Genomic DNA, 20,463 nt, shown 5'->3' on the forward strand with positions numbered 1-20,463 from the left:
GTCCTACAGATAGTCGTGGATTGAGTGACCACATTTTTTTTGAGGGATAATTACCCCTGGAAAGCGATCTGCCAACTGGTCCCAACTTACTGTGAGGTAAACAGAGGTGTGTGGAGTAAGGAAACTTGCCTAAGTTTTTTCCCCACCCGGGAATTGAACCCAGGCCCTCTCGCTTGCGAAGTGAGTGCTATAACCAATACGCTACAGGGCTCCACATGCTTGTATTAACAGACACTCGTATCCCAGCGTGAGTTTCAGCTTTCAGCACAGGAGGAACTAGAATTGATTAGTCAAAGAAACTAAAGCTGTTGGTTTGGAATTGAGAAATTCCTTAACGTCCTGTGATGTGAGGTGGCTTTCGAGATGAACAAGTGCCCACTGGAGAGAGTGACAACTTCCTGCACCAGTTATAAAGAGACCCCAAAGAAGCTGCTTCCTGCTGCAATAACTTAAGGGTACGGGTCACTGAACATCTAACTGTGTGGACAGCTCTCCTTGGACCCCGGAATGCTAAGGGAAGTCAGCAAGAGAGGGAGCGAGGGAGGGATAGTGGAGACTCTGAGCATCATTTTCCAAACCTTTTTTTTTGGTGGGGGTCCTGGAGGGTGCTACTGTACTGTTGGTATCAAATTCTTCACCTGTAGATTAAATTAAGATATGGTGAAAATTTTAAGCTTAAAGCTGACCCGGAGTCCCACTGCAATGCTTAAGAGTTGCAAGAGGCTTGAAAGGTCTCTGTGGTCTGTCTGTTCATCAATGTTTGTAGCACTGCTTGTGTGAAACTTTGAGCATTGGCTATGTCTCAGGCTTTGCTGAAAGATTGTGAATGATTCCAGCTTAGACTGTCAGATAAAGCGCTTAGTTAACTATGAAATTAAGAACCCCAAACTAGATCTTGCAAGATACAATCATAGTAAAACTAGCACAACGCTCAAATGATCTGGTACTTGATCTCGATAACATTCAGAGTTGTAAATAAGATAGGACAGGATCAGAGAAAGTAAAGCAAGTCCCAAGTGGCGCTGTTCAGGCCATTCAGTGTTTTATATACCACAAGGAACATTTGAGGACAGGGTTGAAATATTTCCATTTCCTGTGTCATTCATGCTGAATTATGTGTAGTTTTATGTGTAGTTTCCCATAGTACAGAGACGGCCTTAGTCAAAATTACTGTATCCAGCGCTCTCTCTGTCTCTTCATCCTTTCTTGATCTCTCTGCCGCCTTCGACACTGTCAACCACTCTTTCTTTGCCATTGCCTCTCCTCTCAGCTCCACGTTCACGGTTCTGTCCTTGCCTGGTTTCACTCTTGCACATCGTCTCCACTTTACATCCACCAACGGCTTCTCCTCCAGCCCTCGCATCTTCACATGTGACATTCCTCAGAGCTCTGTCCTTTCTACTCTCCTCTTTAATACTTACCTGCTCCCACGTGATGATATCATCCGCAGGCATGTGGTTAACTTACACATGTATGCTGATGACACCCAGCTCTATATCTCTGCTTCCACCCTCAACTCCAGAACCACTGCTGTCCTGACAGATTGTCTGTCAGATGTCAAGTGCTGGATGAGAGCCACTTTCTCCAGTTGAGTATCAACAAGACTGAGGACCTCTTGATTAACTCCCGTCAGTGCCTCCTCACTTCAAGCTTTGATAGCATCACTGTTCAGTGTTGCACTCTAGACCTCACCGAGCCAGTAGGAACCTTGGTGTCTTGTTCGATATTCAGCTGTCCTTTAAACCCCATATCCTTGTCAAAACCCATAATTTGTTGATGTTGAGTTGGTGAAGAGGTCCTTTGGTCACTTGTTGCCCACTTCCTCCTCACGTACAGTCTTTGGGGAGATCTGTGGCTCCATTTGCCTCTGAGGCCTTTACTATAGGGCCCAGAAAAAGTTAGTGGCCCTCAGAAGAAGCTAGTTATATATGACCCTCTGTGGCCAAGTTTCAGCCTGGCTCAGTTGGTAGCAGTCTCATCTCTGAGTCAGAGGGTTGTGGGTTGAAGCCTTATGTCAGGACTTTGAATTCAGTCTAGGCTGACACTGGTGCAGTGTTGTGCTGTCAAAGGTGCACTCCTTTGGATGAGACATTAAACCGAGGTTCCTGTCTGTCTGATTATGGATGTTGAACATTTCATGGCACTATTCAAAAAGTGAAGTGAGTTTCTCCCAGTGTCCTGGCTAAGACTCTTCAAGATACATTGGGTCATTCATTTCATGACATTGCTGTGTGCAAATTGACTCTTACGCTTGCCTCCAGAATACTCGGTCACTACATTTTACAGTGAAATCCTGTGTGAAGCGCTTTGAAACATCATGCTTCCTGACGTGAAAGGCGCAGTATCAAATATAAGGTTTATTATCATTATTTACCCACTTTATAGCATTTTAACCTAGTAATGTAACTGTGCTGCTCTTCTCATTTTTTTGGCCAGCCGGGTGTCTGACACATGCAGAAACCCATCTCCATGGTTTAAGAGCATCCAAACCAAACTTAGAATTCCGTGCAGCCCATCTACACATGGAAATCCCAGAGATAGATTGTTGGAATGGAATGCGTACTATCTCACTGGAGGGATGCCTCCTGTTTATCTAATTCCGGAAAGTATTAGGCGCAGGTCGGCAAGAGCCAAGGCTTGGGGACCCCAGAGTGGTCGTTGGGGTAGTGCTGGAGTCTAACCAGCTAAACCCACCCTGCAGAGCACCTGGATAGAATGCTTTGTGCAACAAACCCGGGCCATTCATGTTAATTCAACCAGTGCCTGAAATTAATCCGGTTTCCAAACCCTTGGGCGCGCCGGTGCCTTTAAGCACAAGGGATACACTGGAGAACAACATGCAGTGTCATTTACACTTCCTACTATAATAGAAGCAGGAAGTAAGTGGCCTCTCTTTGTGGTCGTTGCCACGGTAACAAAATATTTTTAAAAATGCGGACTAACTATTGACAAACTGCCTGTAAACCCAAAGACAACTGTCCTCCCTTACCACTGCTACCACCCGCCACACGCGCGCACACACACACACCTTTCAAATGTCCTTCTTTGTGATAGGCTCGTTGTATTTTTAGCTGTGCTAAAGAAAATCTAATGTTCTTAGATGTTACAAATTGCAAATCACCCAGAACTCTGCAGCTCACGTCCTCTCCCAGCCCCAGGCTCCATAACGCTATCACCCCCAACCTCGCCCGGCTCCATTGGCTCCCCATCCCCCCAGAGGATAGAGCTAAAAATTCTCATGTTCACTTTCAAAGCCCTCCACAGCCTTACTCCTTCCTATGTCTGTGACCTGTTAACGCCATATCGATCTGTCCTCTCCCTCTGCTCAGCAGACTCTGGCCTGCTCCATGTTCCCTCCCCATCATCGTCGGTCAGACCTTCAGCCTCTATGTCGCCACCTTTTGGAACTCAATCCCAAAGTCCCTTCACCTCCCTCCCTTGCCTTGTTCAAGGCACTTCTCAAGACCCTCCTCTTCGACCGCTCCTTCAGCCACCTTCCTACCACTACCTTCCCTGCCCTCCACCCCTGCTGATGCTAACCCCCTGCTTGAATCCAAATCCCTGACTGTCTCTGGCTTTAGTTATGAAAAGAGACTTCAAAGAAAGTGAGGCTGTTTTCCCTGGAATGGTACTAATTGAGAGCCAACCTGACTGGGGGGTTCCGATAAGTGAAATATGGAGAAACTATTTACACTGGTCAGTGAGTCAGGTACTAGAGTGCATTCGTTAAGATCATTAGTAAAACCACAAAAGGAGAAATTAGGAGGATTTAGATATAAATATATATACAGTATACATACTGTTGTTCAGACATGGAATGCCCCACCAAACATAGTTGAAGCAGAATGCATAATAAATAATATAATAGTAATCCTTGCATTTGATACAGCGAAACAGTGGATGGGACATCGAAGACAGCGATGAAGAGCAAAAAGCAAAAGGGCAAGAAAGAAAAATAAGTGGATTCTGTTTTATTTTTCGCAAAACACTCGATATAGTATCTTTCACGTCGGGAGGACGTCTCAAAGCATTGACAGGATGTGTCAACCTAACTCAGTCAGTAACACTCTCACCTCTTGAGTCAGAAGTTTGTGGGTTCAAGTTCCAGGACAGGACTTGAGCCCATATAGTCTAAGCTGACACTCCAGTTTAGTGCTGCAATGCCTTGCATTATCAGAGGTGCCTTCCTTCACAATTTGTGCTTGTTTAGCCACATGACACGATTCGTAAAGAGAAGGAAGTTTCTTCCGGTGTCCTGGACAACAAGCCCCCAGAGAAAATTTGGTCATTCCCTTCATGGCTGTTTGGTGTGTTCAAATTGACTGTCGTGTTCGCCCACAAAATTCACTCTCTAAGCTTCACAGTCTATACCGATAAGTGGTTTGAGAAATCCTCCCGACGTGAAAGGCGCTTTATCAGATGTAAGGATTATTATTATTACTATTAAAAAAAACTCCAAAAAAACCAAAAATCAATAATAAAAAAAAATTGGTCATTTTCAATCTACGACTGTTTGTGGGACATTGCTGTGCGCAATTGGCTGCCGCGTTCGCCCACAAATATACAGTCAATTCACTTTACAGTGTGTTCTGTGAAGCGCTTTGGGACGTCCTCCCGACGTGAAAAGCGCTATATCAAATGCAAGGATTATTATTATTATTATTATTATTGATATAGCGCCTTATCACGTCTTCGCGACGCCTCAAAGCGCTTAACAGAATATACTTTGAAAAGGGAATTGGATAAATATTTGAAATAGAAAACGATACAGCGTGGGCTGGGTAAACAGAGAGCTTTTTTCTTCAGAGAGACTTTGGAAGCTTCTTAAATGTAACCCTAATGCAATCGCTTTTCAAAAGGGCCTCCACATCAGGGTTGTGCTATAAAGTTGTATGATTGAGGAACGAAAGCCACTGTGTTTTGGTCTTGCCTTGTTGTATGTAGTCTTAATGGTCAGGCCCTCAGATCCAGCTGGATGACGTGCCCAAGCTTTCTATGAATCATGCGTGGGAGGGGACATCAAAAACCACAATCCGCTATTCTGGAAACCTAAAAATACAAATTGTAGCCCTAATGCAGTCAATCATCAAACCCGACTGACTAAAAGTGGTTCCAATTGATCTGAGTGGCATGCTAATCTCCCACGCAGGACACGAAAGAATTCAGTTGGACGTCTTACCACAGTAATTTCTACTGCTACAAATGATTCATTAGTATAGACATGTATATAAGAGATATAAGTGATAAGAATCTAGGTCGCAGATCGTATATTTAATATGAATTGGTATGCAAGTAAACGTGGCTTTCTTTTTGTCTTTAAATGAATATGTTCATCCAGAAAATGTGCAGTCACTGCACTTTATCAACCTGTACACTCCCTTGTCAACGCAAATCTCGTCAGTGCATCTTAGGGCAACTGGTACAGAGCCAAGAGTTTTCTACAAACCTTGGGAAATTTCATGCCTCTCTTGCAATCCAGGTTGTCAGACATCAAGTACTGGATGAGAGATAACTTTCTTCAGTTGAACATCAACAAGCCTGAGGCCCTCCTGATTGACTCCCATCAGTGCCCCCACACCTCAGGCGCTGACAGCATCACCATCCATGGTTGCACACTCCACCTCACTAAGCCAATCCGGAACGTGTCTTGTTTGACTCTCAGCTATCCTTTCTACCCCACATCCGTGCCATGACCCGCTCTGCCTTCCCCCACCTCAGCAACATCGCCCAGCTCCGCCACTGTCTAACACCGCAGCCGAAACCTTCATACATGCATTCATAACATCAAGGCTTGACTATGCAAACTCCTTGCTTGTTGACCTCCCCAACTCCTCCCTCCATAGGCTGCAGATAATCCAGCACACTGCAGCCCAGGCCCTCTGCCGGGCCAGGCTTCGTGAGCCTATCGCCCCATCTTTGCCCAATTCTACAGGCTTCCCATCACACAGAGGATCCAGTTCAAGATCTTGGTCCTCACCTTCAAAGCCCTCCATGGCCTTGCTCCCCCCTACCTCTGCAGCTTCCTAAGCCCCTCTATCCTGCCCGCTCCCTCCGCTCAGCGGGCTCTGGCCTGCTTCACATTCCCCACCTCACCCGCCCCACCATTGGCGGGCGGGCTTTCTGCCACTCTGCCCCTATCCTCTGGAACTCCATCCCGCAGTCGCTCCGACTCACTCCCTGCCTTGACTCCTTCAAGACCCATCTCAAGAGCCTCGTCTTCGACCGTGCTTTTGATCACCCTGCTTCCCCCCCTGCCTCCACTCTCTCCAATCCCGAACCCCCAGCTCGGGTCCAGAACACTGACTGTCCTCCCAACATGAAAGTTGCTGTACAAATGTAATTTTGTTGTTGTTGTTGAACAATAATAATGATAATATAGTAAGTCCTTGCATGTGATGTCAAAATGTCTCAAGGCCATAATAGATAGGCTATTCATAGATAATTGCTATAAAGTGTATATTGATAATCAATAATCAGTTTGACAGCCATGAAGTGAATGACCAAAATTTTATTTGGGGGATTGTTGGCCAGGATACCGGGGGTAATTCCCTTCTATTTTCAAATAACACCAAGGGATCCTTGGAGTCCACTTGATCAGACATATGTAATCTCGGTTTAACCTCTCATCCAAAGGATGGCACCTTCCAACAATGCAGCACTCTCCAAACATGGCACTGATGCGTCTGCATAGGTTGTGAGAAGGGGCTTGAGCCCATAATATGCTTGTGAAGAAATAATAATCCTTACATTTGATGTAATGCTTTATCACGTCATCGAGACATCTCAAGTGCTTCACAGGATATACTGTAAAGTGAAATGACTGTGAATTTTGGGGGCAAGCACGGCAGCCAGTTTTGCAAACAACAATGTCTCAGAAAAAGCTATGAAGTGAGTGACCAATTTTATTTGGGGGATTGTTGGACAGGACACCACGTGAGAGAAAGTCCCTTCTCTTTTCGAATAATGCCATGGGGTTTTTGATGTACACCTGAACGGGCAGATATGAGAATAGAATGAACATGACGAAAAGGGAATAGGTGGGCCCTTGTATCTGTGAGATCTTCGCATGGCATGATACAGCAGTATTAGTTTCAATTTAAGTAACAGCACAAGGAGTGTGTGAAGCACTTGTTACATATCATAGCACCAAATTCTATAAAGGGCCTGTGTAGTTTTAAATAGATTAAATTCTTGTGTATATTGATGTATATGTTACAAGCATGAGAAATCTGCTTCTTGACGCAAGTTATTAAATTGTTAAAGGTTGGTGTTTATTCTCTGCAGCTTTGGGTGGTGCTTGCAGCTATAAATATACATCCTCAAAGGTTACTCTCGTGTCATCACGAGGTATTTTACTAAACATTAATTTGACGTCAACATCATAGCAATGTGGATCTGACTTGCATTGAATTGAATTGTATTGAAGGGACAGCAGCTTCCAGCGGGTGGATGATTTTCTAGTACGGCAAGTCAGTGCTTCTATGGCATGTGCTTCATTACAAGGTTTGCTGTAAGTCTGTAGAATTATAGTGAAACTGAGAAACAAATGTGGAAATTTCCATTTCCAATTGTTGGGAGGGGAAGCAGAATGAGGAAAATAATATGAATGGATGACAGAATCAACATAAACTATTCAGGCTCTTCCTGTTCAGGTGGTAGTTAAATATCCCATGGCACGATTCCAAAAGAGAAAGGAGTTTCCCCCGCACAAAATATAGTCGCTGCACTTTACAATATGTCCTGTGAAGCACCTTAAGATGCCTTCCTGACGTGAAAGAATCTATATCAAATGTAAGGATTATTATTATTATTATAATAAATTGATCATTCACGCCCTGGCTCTTTGTGGAAAGTTGATGTGCACAAGTTGACTGACTCATTCACCTACAAATGGAATGGAGTTCATACACTCTCCCTGGAGGGATGCACCCTGCTCACCAAATCCCAGGGATATTAGGAGCAGGTCATCAAGAACTGAGGCTTGGGATTCCTGGAGTGTTTGTTGGGTTACTGTTTGAATTTAACCAGCTAAAACAGCACACATATTGTCTTCTGCATGTCCAGCTAGGACCACCCTACCTGAGTGGGAAACATCCCTGCCCCTGGTCTTATTGAGGGTGGGAGTGCGAGTGTGACAAGCACAAACTTCTGAGCTGGAAGCAAGAGTGCTGCCAAATGAGCCAAATCGACAACTCAGGACAGAACATAGAGCAATCAGTTTAATTTAATAACTGCTTTACCATCACACAGAAGGAAAAAAACACACCAAAAGGACCAAAGGCTTTGAAAGTGGTGCTGCTTTGAATCTTATCATGTGCACACCACATGAAGGTAGACAACCACACAGTCAACCACAGTAACAGAGTGCAAGCTTCTATAGAGGTGAACAACAATGATACCTGGTGCTTTTCATACCTAAAGCGTGGAGCGATGTTTGGGTGTTTGGGGGTTGAAATATCTAGTTTGGCTTTGCAGGATGTCTTATGTAACATATATTTTGAAATAACAAATCCCATCTTTCCTTGCCTTCAGATCTCACCTGAAGACTTTCCTCTTCGACTATGCCTACAGTTAAATCCCTTCTCTTCCCAGTTTGGGGTTAAACAACACCATTGTTCAGCGCTTCAAAACACTATCCCACGTGAAATTCGCTGTATCTGTGCCATCACTTCTTGTTGCTTTCTTACTGATCCACCACCTCCAGGTCTTGTGATCAATGTTCCCCCAATCCCAATTCATCATAAAAAGTCTTGAAATGACCTTGTGTGGCAGCTGCCTGTATCTCAATTTATTAAATCTACTTTGCCTGCTCCTGGATTTGACAGTATCTCCTTAGCTGGGTCATAAGGACCAGCCAGCAAGTTGGATGAGACAAAATATTTTTCTGTTCTTTTAGTCTTTCTACTGCAGCGTTCCAGGACAAATGTCCAATATTTGCTCCAAGTTGCTTTGAAGCAATGAAAATAATAAAGCATTTGATATTGCGCCCTTCTTGTCGGGGAGAGAAAATCAAAGCACTTCACTGGATTTACTGTGAGTTGTAGTGACTGTGTATTTGTAGGCAGCTAATTTATATACAGCGATGTCCCACAAATCTGCCATAAAGCAAATATTTGACTACTTTATAATAATAATCATCACTATCCTTACATTTGGTAAAGAGTCTTATCACATCGGAAGGATTTACTGTGAAATGGAGTAACTGTGTATTTGTAAGCAAATGTGGCAGCAAACGTGCACAATGATGTCCCACAAACAGCTGTGGAGTGGGTGATCAATTTCATTTGGGGGATTTAGTTGGCCAGGACACCGGGAGAAATTCCCTTCTCTTTTTGAATAGCGGCACAGGGATATTTAACAGGCAGACGGAACATCATCCGAAAGACAGCAGCTCCAACAATGCAACATCCCCCCCAGCGCTGCATTCGAGTGTCATCTTGGACTATGTGAATTCAAGTCTTGACATGGGATTTGAACCTCCAACCTTCTGAGTCAAGAGATGAGAGCATTACTGACTGAAGCAGGCTGACACTGGGAGAACTCCCTTGTCTTTTTGAATAGTGTTACAGGGTCTTTAACATCCACCTACAGACATTCAAATCGGATGTCGTGTTCACCTAAAAAAATCCAAAGTCATTACACTTTAAAGAAACTTTGTTAAGAGTTTGAGATGTTCTCGACTATGTATGAAATGTGAGGAATTCATATGTGATACCATTTTACAATGGCTCAGGAGTTACTGGCAGAGGACACTTCTGGGACAGGATGCCAAGGAGCTAACAGGTTGGGGGGGGTGGGGGGGGAATAGATCAAGAGGGGGAGGGATTATAAAGGATTGCTCTTTAAAAGAACCAGTACAGACACATTGTGCCGAATGGCCTTCTTCTTTGCTGTAAATTTCTATAGTTACTATGAAGGTTGAAGCCTCTGAGCTATAAACACAGGGTTTTATACAAAGTCTGAAAAGTGAAAAGGTCAGTAATTTTGTGGAATACGGTCAGAGCACGAATTGCCACAGTTTTTCACTGGCTACACAGAGTCTCCTGTCTTCTCGTAACCCTGGATTTTAAACACTACTTTCTCATTGTTTCCCAGGTAGAGCACCAAGTATCTCACAGACTGAAAGTCACCATTCTACGAGCTGAAAATGTAACAAAGGGGACGTTCGGAGATATGCGTAAGTACAGTACATTGCTGAGTTGATTTCAGATCTGATCAAATGGTATCATGTCTGATATTCTTTGCTTACTGAAAGTCAATATTTCCGCACTACTTTTATAATGACCACATGGCCGTATCTGTCTATCGTCTAGCGAGAGGACCTGGGTTCAATTTCCGGGCAAGGCAAAACTTTAGTCAAGTTTCCTTACTCCACACACCACTATTTACCTAGCAGTAAGTAGGAACCCGGTTGTAAATCGATTGGCAGATTGCTTTTCTGGGATAAATAATCCCTTCACAAATAAATAAATAATTTGGTCACTCAATCCACGACTGTTTGTGGGACATTGCTGTCTCTTCAATGCTTATGTATCTCTATCTCACTCTTATATCTGTGTTTGTGTATGCGTGTGTCTCTCTCTCTTGCTGGTTCTCTGACTCTCTTCTGCACGTGTGTGTCTGTGTGAGTCTCTCGCTCTCTTGTTGGCTCTCTGATATCCATCTTTCCTGTGTATGTGTGTGTGTTTCAGACTGTCTCTTCAGTGTGTTTGTGCACATGTGTGTTGTTTATGTTCATCTCTCATTCTGTGAGAATCTGTCTCAGATTCTCATTTTCAATGATTCTTTCTTTTCAAGATCAATAGATGTAAATGGAGGAAACCGGGTTCAAGTCCAGAGACGACCGCGCACAAGCTGTGTGATAACAATTTTGAATATGGCTTAGCTTTATGTGGGAGTTGCTAAAAATGTTGTAACGAGGTGCTTCCGTTGACCACTGACGTATGAAAGGCAACATTAAGCAATGTAACAGTTGCAAGCAATGCCTCAATAATACTTCCCTAAAATGACCAGAATTTGGCATAGCGCTTATAATGTTGAAACATCTCAAAGCGTAATTACTGACTCTGTATTTGTGCCCAAATGCCACAAACGCATCCCACAACATTAAGCAAATAACCATTTTTTTCTGGGGGATGTTGGCCAGGACTCCAGAAGAAACTCGTTCTTGTTTTGAGTAGTCCCACGGGGCTTTTAATGCCCATGAATGGTAGATGAGATCTCAGTTTAACATCAAAATTGACAATAACACAGCGCTCAACTACAATTTTTGGTGTATTGCCCTTTATCTAGCCTTGCTGTGTCAGCCTCGACTGTGAACTCAAAGCTTGAACCACCAACCTTCTGACGCAGAGTTGAGAGAGCTACACAGTGAGCCAGGCTAATATCTAAGAATGCATCAAAGTGAATGCATCACACTGGTATGTTGAGTCACATTTTTAGCAGATAGGATCGAGGACCAGCCTGACTCAGTTGGTAGCACCTTCGCCTCTGAATCAAAGGCTTGTGTGTTGAAGCCTTGCATTGGGGATTTGACTCACACAGTCTGAGTTGCCACCCCAGTGCATCACTAGGGCGGTGTTGCATTGTCGGAGGTGCCGTCTTTCACAGGAGATGTTAAATCAAGATCCTGTCTGCCATGGCACTATTTGAAAAGAGAAAAGCATTTCTCCTGGTGTCCAGGCCAACAATCCACCAAATAAAATTGGTTATTCATTTCAAAACTATTTGTGGGACATTACTGCGCACAATTAGTCTGCCAAGCTCACTTTGATGTGCTTTGAGACATTTATATGTCAGTGGTCGTCCTCCCGATATGAAAGGCGATATACCAAATGCAAATGTTATTATAATTAAGTTGCTGGGACAGAGTAAGGTGAGCTTTACTCTGCCTTTTGCCTTGCTGTGCCTGACCTGGAAGTGCTGGAAAGGAGCATAAATGGGCAAATGTTCTGTTCACCAATGTCAAGATTCCTCAATTTAAAGTAAAACATTCACTAAATTAAATCATTTTGAATTTAACAGTGCTATTATGTTTTCGATTATCAACGTGTTAACACTAACGGTGGAGCCAAGGGAATGGGAACTGGTGGAGTTTACTGTTCTAGAGATGGGACCTTTCCTAACAGAGTCTGGCTTATTTTTTGGTGCCTAGTTGACACTCCCGACCCTTATGTGGAGATATTCATTGCCACATCACCAGAGGGACGGAAACGGACAAAGTACCTCAACAATATTGTGAACCCAGAATGGAACGAGACGTTCGAGTTCATTCTGGACCCAAACGAGAGAAACATTATGGAGGTAAAGTTTGTTTCTGATCAGCTGGGTGTCTGACACATGTGGCAACCCATCACCATCCTTAAGAGTATCCAAACCAAACTGAGAATTCTATGCATCCCACTTACACATGGAAATTCCAGACATAGATTATCTGCCCTTCCAGGTCCTGGCAATGAGCCAGCCTAGCTGTGCTGTCATCAGCCCTGGAATACTGCGGACCTGCCTGGCTCAGGAACCGGACTACCGAGATTGCCTTGTAGTGCTGGCTCGATTCCAACATTTCGTTGCCAAGCATGTCACCTTGGAGCCAGTTCAACTCTAAGGAGACCTGCTTATTGGGGATATATCTCTCAGCCTTGCCCCTTCCTTCCCCATCTTCAAGTTGCACCTGAAGACCTTCCTATTCAACCTTACCTACGGTCACCTCCCACTCCCCCTGGCTCAGCATCGTGCTCTGCCACAGTCAAGCATTCTGGGACGCTAGCCTGCGTGAAGGGCACTATATAAATGCATAAAATATATAAATGCAAGTTGTTGCTAATGAAGGTAAAGTCGTCTTCTGGACGTAGACACAATGATGAGACTTTTGCCTTAGTGGTTATGCAACTGATTTGAATATGCAAATTGCTACAAGCTCCTTAACAAAGGGCTATTTTCTCTTCTAAATTAAATTTTAATTGTGGAAAATTCCTGAATTTGTTTTTCACTCAGAAGCCAGTTTTCCGCAGTTCTTTGAAAAGGACAGTTTTTTCAACGGAAGACTGGATTTAAGAATTTTACGCAATCGTCTGTGTGAACTTAAGGCAAAATTGTCTTCCAGGTTAAAACAAAGTGGAATTTCAGGCCCACTGTACTTCGAGCCTTGGCCCAAACTGGAACAAAACATATGGTCAAATATATAACTTCTTTTCCATTGAAGATGGAAACATGCCACAAAAGGTCAAAAATGAATGACCAATTTTTAATGTGCAGGATTGTTAGCCAGGAGACTGTGAAAACCTCCGTTTTCGAATACTGCGACAGGATATTTAACATCCACCTGAACTAGCAAATGGGACCTCAGTTGAACATATCATTCACAGGCTAACACGTCAGACTCACCCAGCACTGCACTGGAGAGTCAGCCTAAACTATGAGTTCCAAAAGATCCGATGTAGGATTTGAACCCACAGCCTTCTGATTCTGAGGCTGAACTGTTACTATTTGAGCCAGGCTGACACTTTATAGAGCATGAATATGCTAAAATTTCTCAAAGCATCTCACACAATGCTCTCATATCAATGTTGAGATGTAGTCTTGGTTCAATAATCTGTCGTCTTCTTTTCTTCCTCATGAAGAACGGACATTTGGGCAAACTGTTAGAATTCAGTGTCAGATCCCTATTTGAGTCAGGAAGTTTTTTATTTTGACTTAAAAAACTAATTGTGATCAACCGACAGTTCAGGCATGGTTAGATTCTGTGTGATGTGAAAGGTTGGAGAGTACAACTCTTGGATGAGGTTGATTGATTGGCTTGAAAGGATGGATTTGTGTTCCTTTTGTAGATTACCCTCTTGGATGCAAACTACGTGATGGATGAAACCTTGGGGACAACATCCTTCAATATTGCGCAGAGCATCAAAGCAGGAGAACACAAGGAAGTGACGTTTCTCTTCAATGAAGTAAGAGTTTAATACAATCCTTGATCTGTAGAGTTACCATCAATAGACCCAGTTCCCCTTCTTTCTGTTCCTTCCCCTAATCCCCCAGTGCTGCCATGGGTATATATCAAGTGAGGACCTGAGACCGAAGGGACTCACCATTTCTAGTAGCTTGTTAGTTGCCTTACAAACTGGTGAGAACAGATGTACAATGGACCATTTCAGCATATAATAAATACCCTCACCCACCTTCACAACACTATACTGGCCTTGATGTAACATCTATAATTGTGACTTTTTGTTGCTGCCTATATAACAGACAGTCGAATCAGTGTCTGGCTCGAATCTACCCCAGGCTTCAATCTGGATCTAAGCTTGTTATAAACTTGTAGCAGCTTTGAAAGGCTTGCATAACAAATACATATACAGCACAACGTTGAGTCAGGCAGCTGTCTTTGTGAGAGGTTCTTTCCTCTCGTGAGGCCTCCTCTGTGGTTTCCATTCCTCCCCTCCCCATGTCCTGGTGAGATAGTCCAGCTGCAGATAAGTTTTGAGCCAGGATCTGATTAGAGATGTGGCGTGATTCGAGAGATGGTGGAAGGAGGCGGGGGGGGAGATTTTGGAAAGGGGACAGGGATTGTTGCATGCATTCTCCTGCCATTCGCCCAAACATTGGAGCCTCATTGGAGAGAGACAAACTACGACAAATTGCATTTACATAGCGCTCTTTACTCGGAGTGCTCAGGAAACCTAAGGGAAAAAGTGACAGCATTGGCATGCTCTCAGATAAATAATAATAATAATCCTTGCATTTGATATAGCGCCTTAACACATCATTGAGCCTTTTCAATGTACTTCACAGGATATATTGTAAAGTGGAGTGACTAGGTATTTTGTGGGTGAAACGCAGGAGCCAATTGCGCACAGCAGTGTCCCACAAACAGTCGAGGAGTGAGTGATCAAATTTTGTGTGTTTTTTTAGGGGATTATTAACCTGCTGATACCCGCTGAGCAGCCCCAGGGGGGATGTGGTGGGAGTGGGGGGTAGTCAACGGGCATGAGTGAAAAGATAATTTTAAAAACAACCACAAAACTGTAACGTTCACCAACTGTTTGGGCTTATGCTGCATTCCACTCCCATCAACATTCCTGAACTTGTTTGTGCTAAACTTCTCTTAGGATTTGACTGGCTTGTTATTGAGCCTAGATTCTGAGAGTTGTGAATCTGTTTCATGGCTGAAACAAGAAGACTGCTATTCTACTTATCACCTCTGAGAATCTGCTGCCAAGGGCAATTAACCTTGATTACTCCAAACCATTCCCCTGGTCCTGTCTTTATTCATTTAAGCTACAAATAAAAAAAATTAAATGTCCTTATTTTCTTCACCACACGTTTTTTTTCACAATAATAATCATAATAATAAATTTTATGCCAATCTCCACCCACACGGAAATTCATCACTATGCTTAAGAGCCTCCAAATGAAGACAACATATGTATTGTTTCCGTTTGTCCGGCAATGGAGTACGCACACTCTGCCCAGAATTCACTGATTACCTAAGAGCTTAGGTATGGTTTGGAAAGAGTCAAAGCTTGGGGACCCAACAGTTTGCATTGTGGTACTGCTGTAGTTTAACCAGCTAGGTTTTGTTTTGGTCCACCAGCTGTCTGACACATGTGGAAACCCATCACTATGCTTAAGAGTATCCAAACCAAAAAGATTTCCATGCATTCCACCGACACATGGAAATCCCAGAGATATAATGTTGGAATGGTATGCACACTCACTTCCTGGAGGGACACATCCTGCTTACCTAATTCCGGAAATTATTAGGTGCAGGTTGTCGGAAGTCAAAGCTTGGGGACCCCAAAGTGTGCGTTGGAGTACTGCTGGAGTCTAACCAGCTAAAACCACATAGCTTGTCATTGAAATTGCTGTCTGGTACGTTTTCCAGCTGTTTGTTCAGCTAGGCGCCCCATACTTGTTATGGTTTTGACGGTGGAGTCCTGTAGCTCAGTGGTTAGAGCACTCGCCTTGCAAGTGAGGGACCTGGGTTTGACTCCCGGCAGGGTGAAACCTTGGGCAAGTTTCCTTACTCCACATGCCTGATAATAATCCCTAAAGGAAAATAAATAATAATAAGTTGGTCACTTCAATCTACGACTGTTTATGGGACACTGCTGTGCGCAATTGGCTGCCGCGTTTTGCCCACAAATATACAGTCAATTCACTTTACAGTATATTCTGTGAAGCGCTTTGAGACATCTAGAAGATGTGAAAAGTGCTATATCAAATCCAAGGATTATTATTATTATTAATATTATTTGACTCCATGACCCTAGTGGATGTACTAGGTTCAAGTAGAAGAGCACCGGTAAGATTCCCGTTGTGTGTCCAGCTAGGATCACGCCAGGGCTTTGTCTCACAGGGTTATTAGGCAGATGTGGTCTGATTGAAATGGACAAAAGTCCTGGTTTAATTACAGTTGTAAAGATTCTTTCAAAAGCAAATTAGATAGATTTATTTTAGGAAATAATATGTTGGGATATAGTATATAGGATTTTGGATGGATAATAATCCCTCCAAAACCAAAAACAGTAATAAATTGGTCATTTTCAATCTACGACTGTTTGTGGGACAATATACAGTCAATTCACTTTACAGTGTCTTCTGTGAAGCGCTTTGGGACGTCCTCCCGACGTGAAAAGCGCTATATTCAAAATCGAAGGATTTTTATTATTATTATTATAGGGACATGAGCGTGCAATTGCCAGGATGGTGGAAGGCAAATTGGATGGACCTTGGTTTTCTTTCATGTAGCAATTCTTATGTTCTTATGTTCTCATGTAATGCTTTTACATTCCTGTTTGATAAGATTATAGTGGCACGAATGTGTATTGCTCATGATAGCACTTCAATGCTGGTGCACTTATCTGTAAGTGAGGAAAGTGCAGTGAAACTGAGTGAGGAAATCGAAGCTGGGAGAATAAAATCTCCAGCCTTGAGAACAAGCTTCTTGGCTGTTCGCCACTAGTTATTGATAACGGAAGGAATGTGTTGAGCAAATCTTTGGACAAGGGCTGCAGGTGGGCGGTGTGACTGTTTAACACGTTATGTTCTTTTGACTTAAGATTGGCCTTTCACAAGGACAGCAGTGGAGACAGAGTCTCAGATGTTACATTGTGAGTCAATAAGGCTTTGAAAGTGGCTGATCTCCAGGAACATCTGAGCAGCGTGTCAGTCTTCCAGGCCCCGCAATCACTCATTTCTCTTCGGGGTCCCGGTCCGTAACCACTCGTTGATTACTTCCTGCTTTGTTATCCAAAGACCACATGTTTCTTGATAATTCGTGTCAGGACTAGTTAAACATTCACGAAGGCGCTCGCTGTGACCTTGCATTGCAGTACAATGCAGTCTGTACGCTAAGTACTCTTCCAGGTCCTGGCTCTGTGTAAGGCACCTATCACTGGTTCACTTTTCAAACAGAATGACCTCCCCCCCCACCAACTCCATAGCCTTCTCCTACCCCAGCCCCTGATTATCGTCATTGATAAGAATGCCAACAAAAAATCCTGGAAACCCATCATTCCTTCTCCTTGAAGGTAATTATCTGTCATTGGTTCATGACATGTTGACACCTCAATGCAGGGCTGGGGATGTGCAGCATTGTCAGAGGTGATGTTAAACCAGGGTCCCGTCTGCCTGTTCAGGTGCACGTTAAAGATCCTATGGTGCTAGTCTAAAAGAGAAGGGAGTTTCTCCCAACTCTCTCCCAAATAAAATTGGTCATTTACGTCACAGCTGTTCGTAGGATATTGCTGCATGCAAATTGCCTGCCAAGTTCACCCACAAAATATATAGTAAAATATTACAATAAATCCTGTGAATCCCTTTGAGATGTTTCAACATTGCGATAATTTGCTATATCAGATGCAAAGCTTATTACTACTATTCTGAAGTTAGATTTTGCAGTGCTGTTTCTTCATCGTTAGTGATAGAATTATTGGAATACTCACAAAAACCTGCTAGATAGAAATCTTTTAACGACCTGAATATTTCCTAGGTTATTATTTAAAGGTGACAACATTCATGATCACTCCAACCTTTCAAGATGAGTTAAACTTTCCCAGGATAGTTTATTTTGACACTTTGTAGGAGGCGCTTTATAAAAAGGAACCTACATTTTAATAGCCCCTCATGTCAAAATTATATTAAAGTGCTTCAAAGGAAATGCTTGTCAAATATAATGCAGTAACTGTGTATTTTGTAGGCACATATGGCACATATTTTTTACACTTCAAATCTCCTAAACACCTATGGACTGAATGACCACAACAACGCCTAATAATAATCCCTCCAAAAAACAAAACAATAATAAGTTGGGCATTTTCAGTCCATGACTGTTTGTGGGACATTGCTGTGCGCAATTGGCTGCCACGCCCACAAATATACAGTTAATTCACTTTGCAGTATATTCTGTGAAGCGCTTTGGGATGTCTAGAAGACGTGAAAAGTGCTATATCAAATGCAAGGATTATTATTATTACTATTATTATTATTATTATTATTATTATTATTATAACAGCTTGCATTTACATAGTGGCTTTCATGTGGGTAGCATCTCAAAGTGCTTACCAGCGACGTAGCTTGATGGTCAGCCAAAAAGAGAGGGGAGGTGACTGAAGGCATGGTCGAAGAGGAAAGACTTCAGGTGTGATTTGAAGATGGCCAAAGAGGGGGCAAGATGGAGGGATTGAGTCAGCGATTTTCAGAGGTTTGAGGCATAGTGTCTAAAAGTACAGTTGCTAATCGTGCAATGCAGGGAACGAGGAATATGCAGAAGACCCAAGCTAGTTGAGTGAAGGCTATTTTTTTAAATCTGTGTGTGTGTGGTTAGAACACTGAGAGGATCTCTAGTCTGTTTTTGAACAGTGCTATGGAATGTATAAAGTCCACCTGAACAAGTTGATGACTCCCAAGAATGCAGTGCTTCCCCCTCCTCATCTCACAGTACTGCGCTGGAGATTCAGCCTAGACTATAAGCTTAAGCTCTGACCAGGGACTTTGGATCCAGAGCATCATAAGTAGATGATGTGGAGCATGGGGACTCATGCTGCTGCTTCTCAGAGATGGGACATCACTGTGAAAGTGCTGACTTTATGCGTACCCATTGTTCATCCCTTTCTCAACTTTTTCCAGGTGACGACTGTGTTTCTGGACATGCACTTGGAAGTCTGGTATGTATCCAGTTAACTCCGCTGCCTGTGACGCCAGCGTAAATAATTATTGTAAAGTGTAGTGACTTTGTATTCATACAGCTAGATCCAACAAACGGTCATGACCAGTTTTATCTGGAGGATTGTTGATCAAGACACCGGGAGAAACTCCCTTCTCTTTTCAAGTAGCGACAAGGGATCTTTAACATCAACCTGAACAGGCATGCGGGACCTTGGTTTAAAGTCTCAACTGAAGGACAGCACCTCCGATAATGCAGCGCTCCCCTAGCCCAGCATTGGTGTGTCTACATATTATGATCCAATGCCAGATAATTATCTTTAAGGAATATGTTTCTATGGTACTTTACACCATTGTGACGTCTCTCCAGAAGGTGAACATAAATGCTACTGCAATCTCTCCCTGTCTTTTCCTTCAGTTCTTCATCAGACCTGAGGTTCAGCATGGCACTGTGCGATGAGGAGAAGACCTTCAGGCAGAAGAGGAGAGAAGAGGTCTTGGAAGGAATTAAAAAGCTCCTCGGCCCAAACAATTCTGCTGCAGCACCACATTCAGTTCGTGAGGTAAATGTCAGATCCAGGGTTCCCCAACAATGAGCACTGGGTTGGGTTTCTTGAACAATGGTCTGTGTTATTACCAGGGCAATAGTCTGTGTTATTACAAGGGCAATGCTCTTTATCACCTCAGCATTGATCCGTGTTACTAGGGCAATGCTCTGAGTTACCTAGAGCAAAGGATGGTCACTGGAAGAGTTAAGGGAAGGTTAGATTTTTTTCACGCTCTCGGATAATAAAAAAAATGCTTTGCCACAAGTGACTGTTGAAGCTATGATTATAACCACATTTAAGAGGGGGTTGGATAAATATTTAGAGAGAAAGCAATTAAAGATGTGCGGAGATGGTGAGGACTTCAAATTAGGCTGTATAACTCTAGTCAAGGAGGTGGTATGAGCATAGGCTCAATGGATCAAATTGTTTTCTTTGTTGCTATGATTCTGTCCTTTGTGAAGTGTCACCAGGAAATAGTGAGCAGTCAGGCAAACTATGTGTTTGACAATGGGAGGATGTTTTATTTTCATAATCAGATGTTTACGTCCAGACACTTGCCCATCCGAGCTCCCAGTGTAAGCCTAGTTCACAATGTGCTTCGACTCCCACAGTCCTAAGGTGTAAACGGGTCGATACTACCGACTTCGCCGCCATCTTGCGTCTCCCCCTGTAGCTGACACACAGGTGGAATGGGAGTCTGGTCCCACCGCTGGTCTCGTCCCATCATTGACTTTCCCAGCCTGGAGTTTGGGATCTG

At 43.2% G+C, this 20,463-nt stretch overlaps 1 protein-coding gene across 1 annotated transcript in view; it reads left to right on the forward strand.

The window, feature by feature from the left end:
* Window positions 1-20,463, forward strand: part of LOC103179984 (cytosolic phospholipase A2) — a 51,852-nt gene that overhangs the window by 16,124 nt on the left and 15,265 nt on the right. The window contains exons 3-7 of the mRNA XM_007895559.2: window positions 10,096-10,177; window positions 12,155-12,303; window positions 13,827-13,943; window positions 19,123-19,160; window positions 19,577-19,721. Coding sequence (XP_007893750.2) covers window positions 10,096-10,177; window positions 12,155-12,303; window positions 13,827-13,943; window positions 19,123-19,160; window positions 19,577-19,721 — 531 coding nt within the window. The remainder of the gene's footprint in view (window positions 1-10,095; window positions 10,178-12,154; window positions 12,304-13,826; window positions 13,944-19,122; window positions 19,161-19,576; window positions 19,722-20,463) is intronic.

This window comes from Callorhinchus milii, unplaced genomic scaffold, assembly GCF_018977255.1.
Source record: "Callorhinchus milii isolate IMCB2004 unplaced genomic scaffold, IMCB_Cmil_1.0 Scaffold5, whole genome shotgun sequence".
Classification (NCBI taxonomy): Eukaryota; Metazoa; Chordata; class Chondrichthyes; order Chimaeriformes; family Callorhinchidae; genus Callorhinchus; species Callorhinchus milii.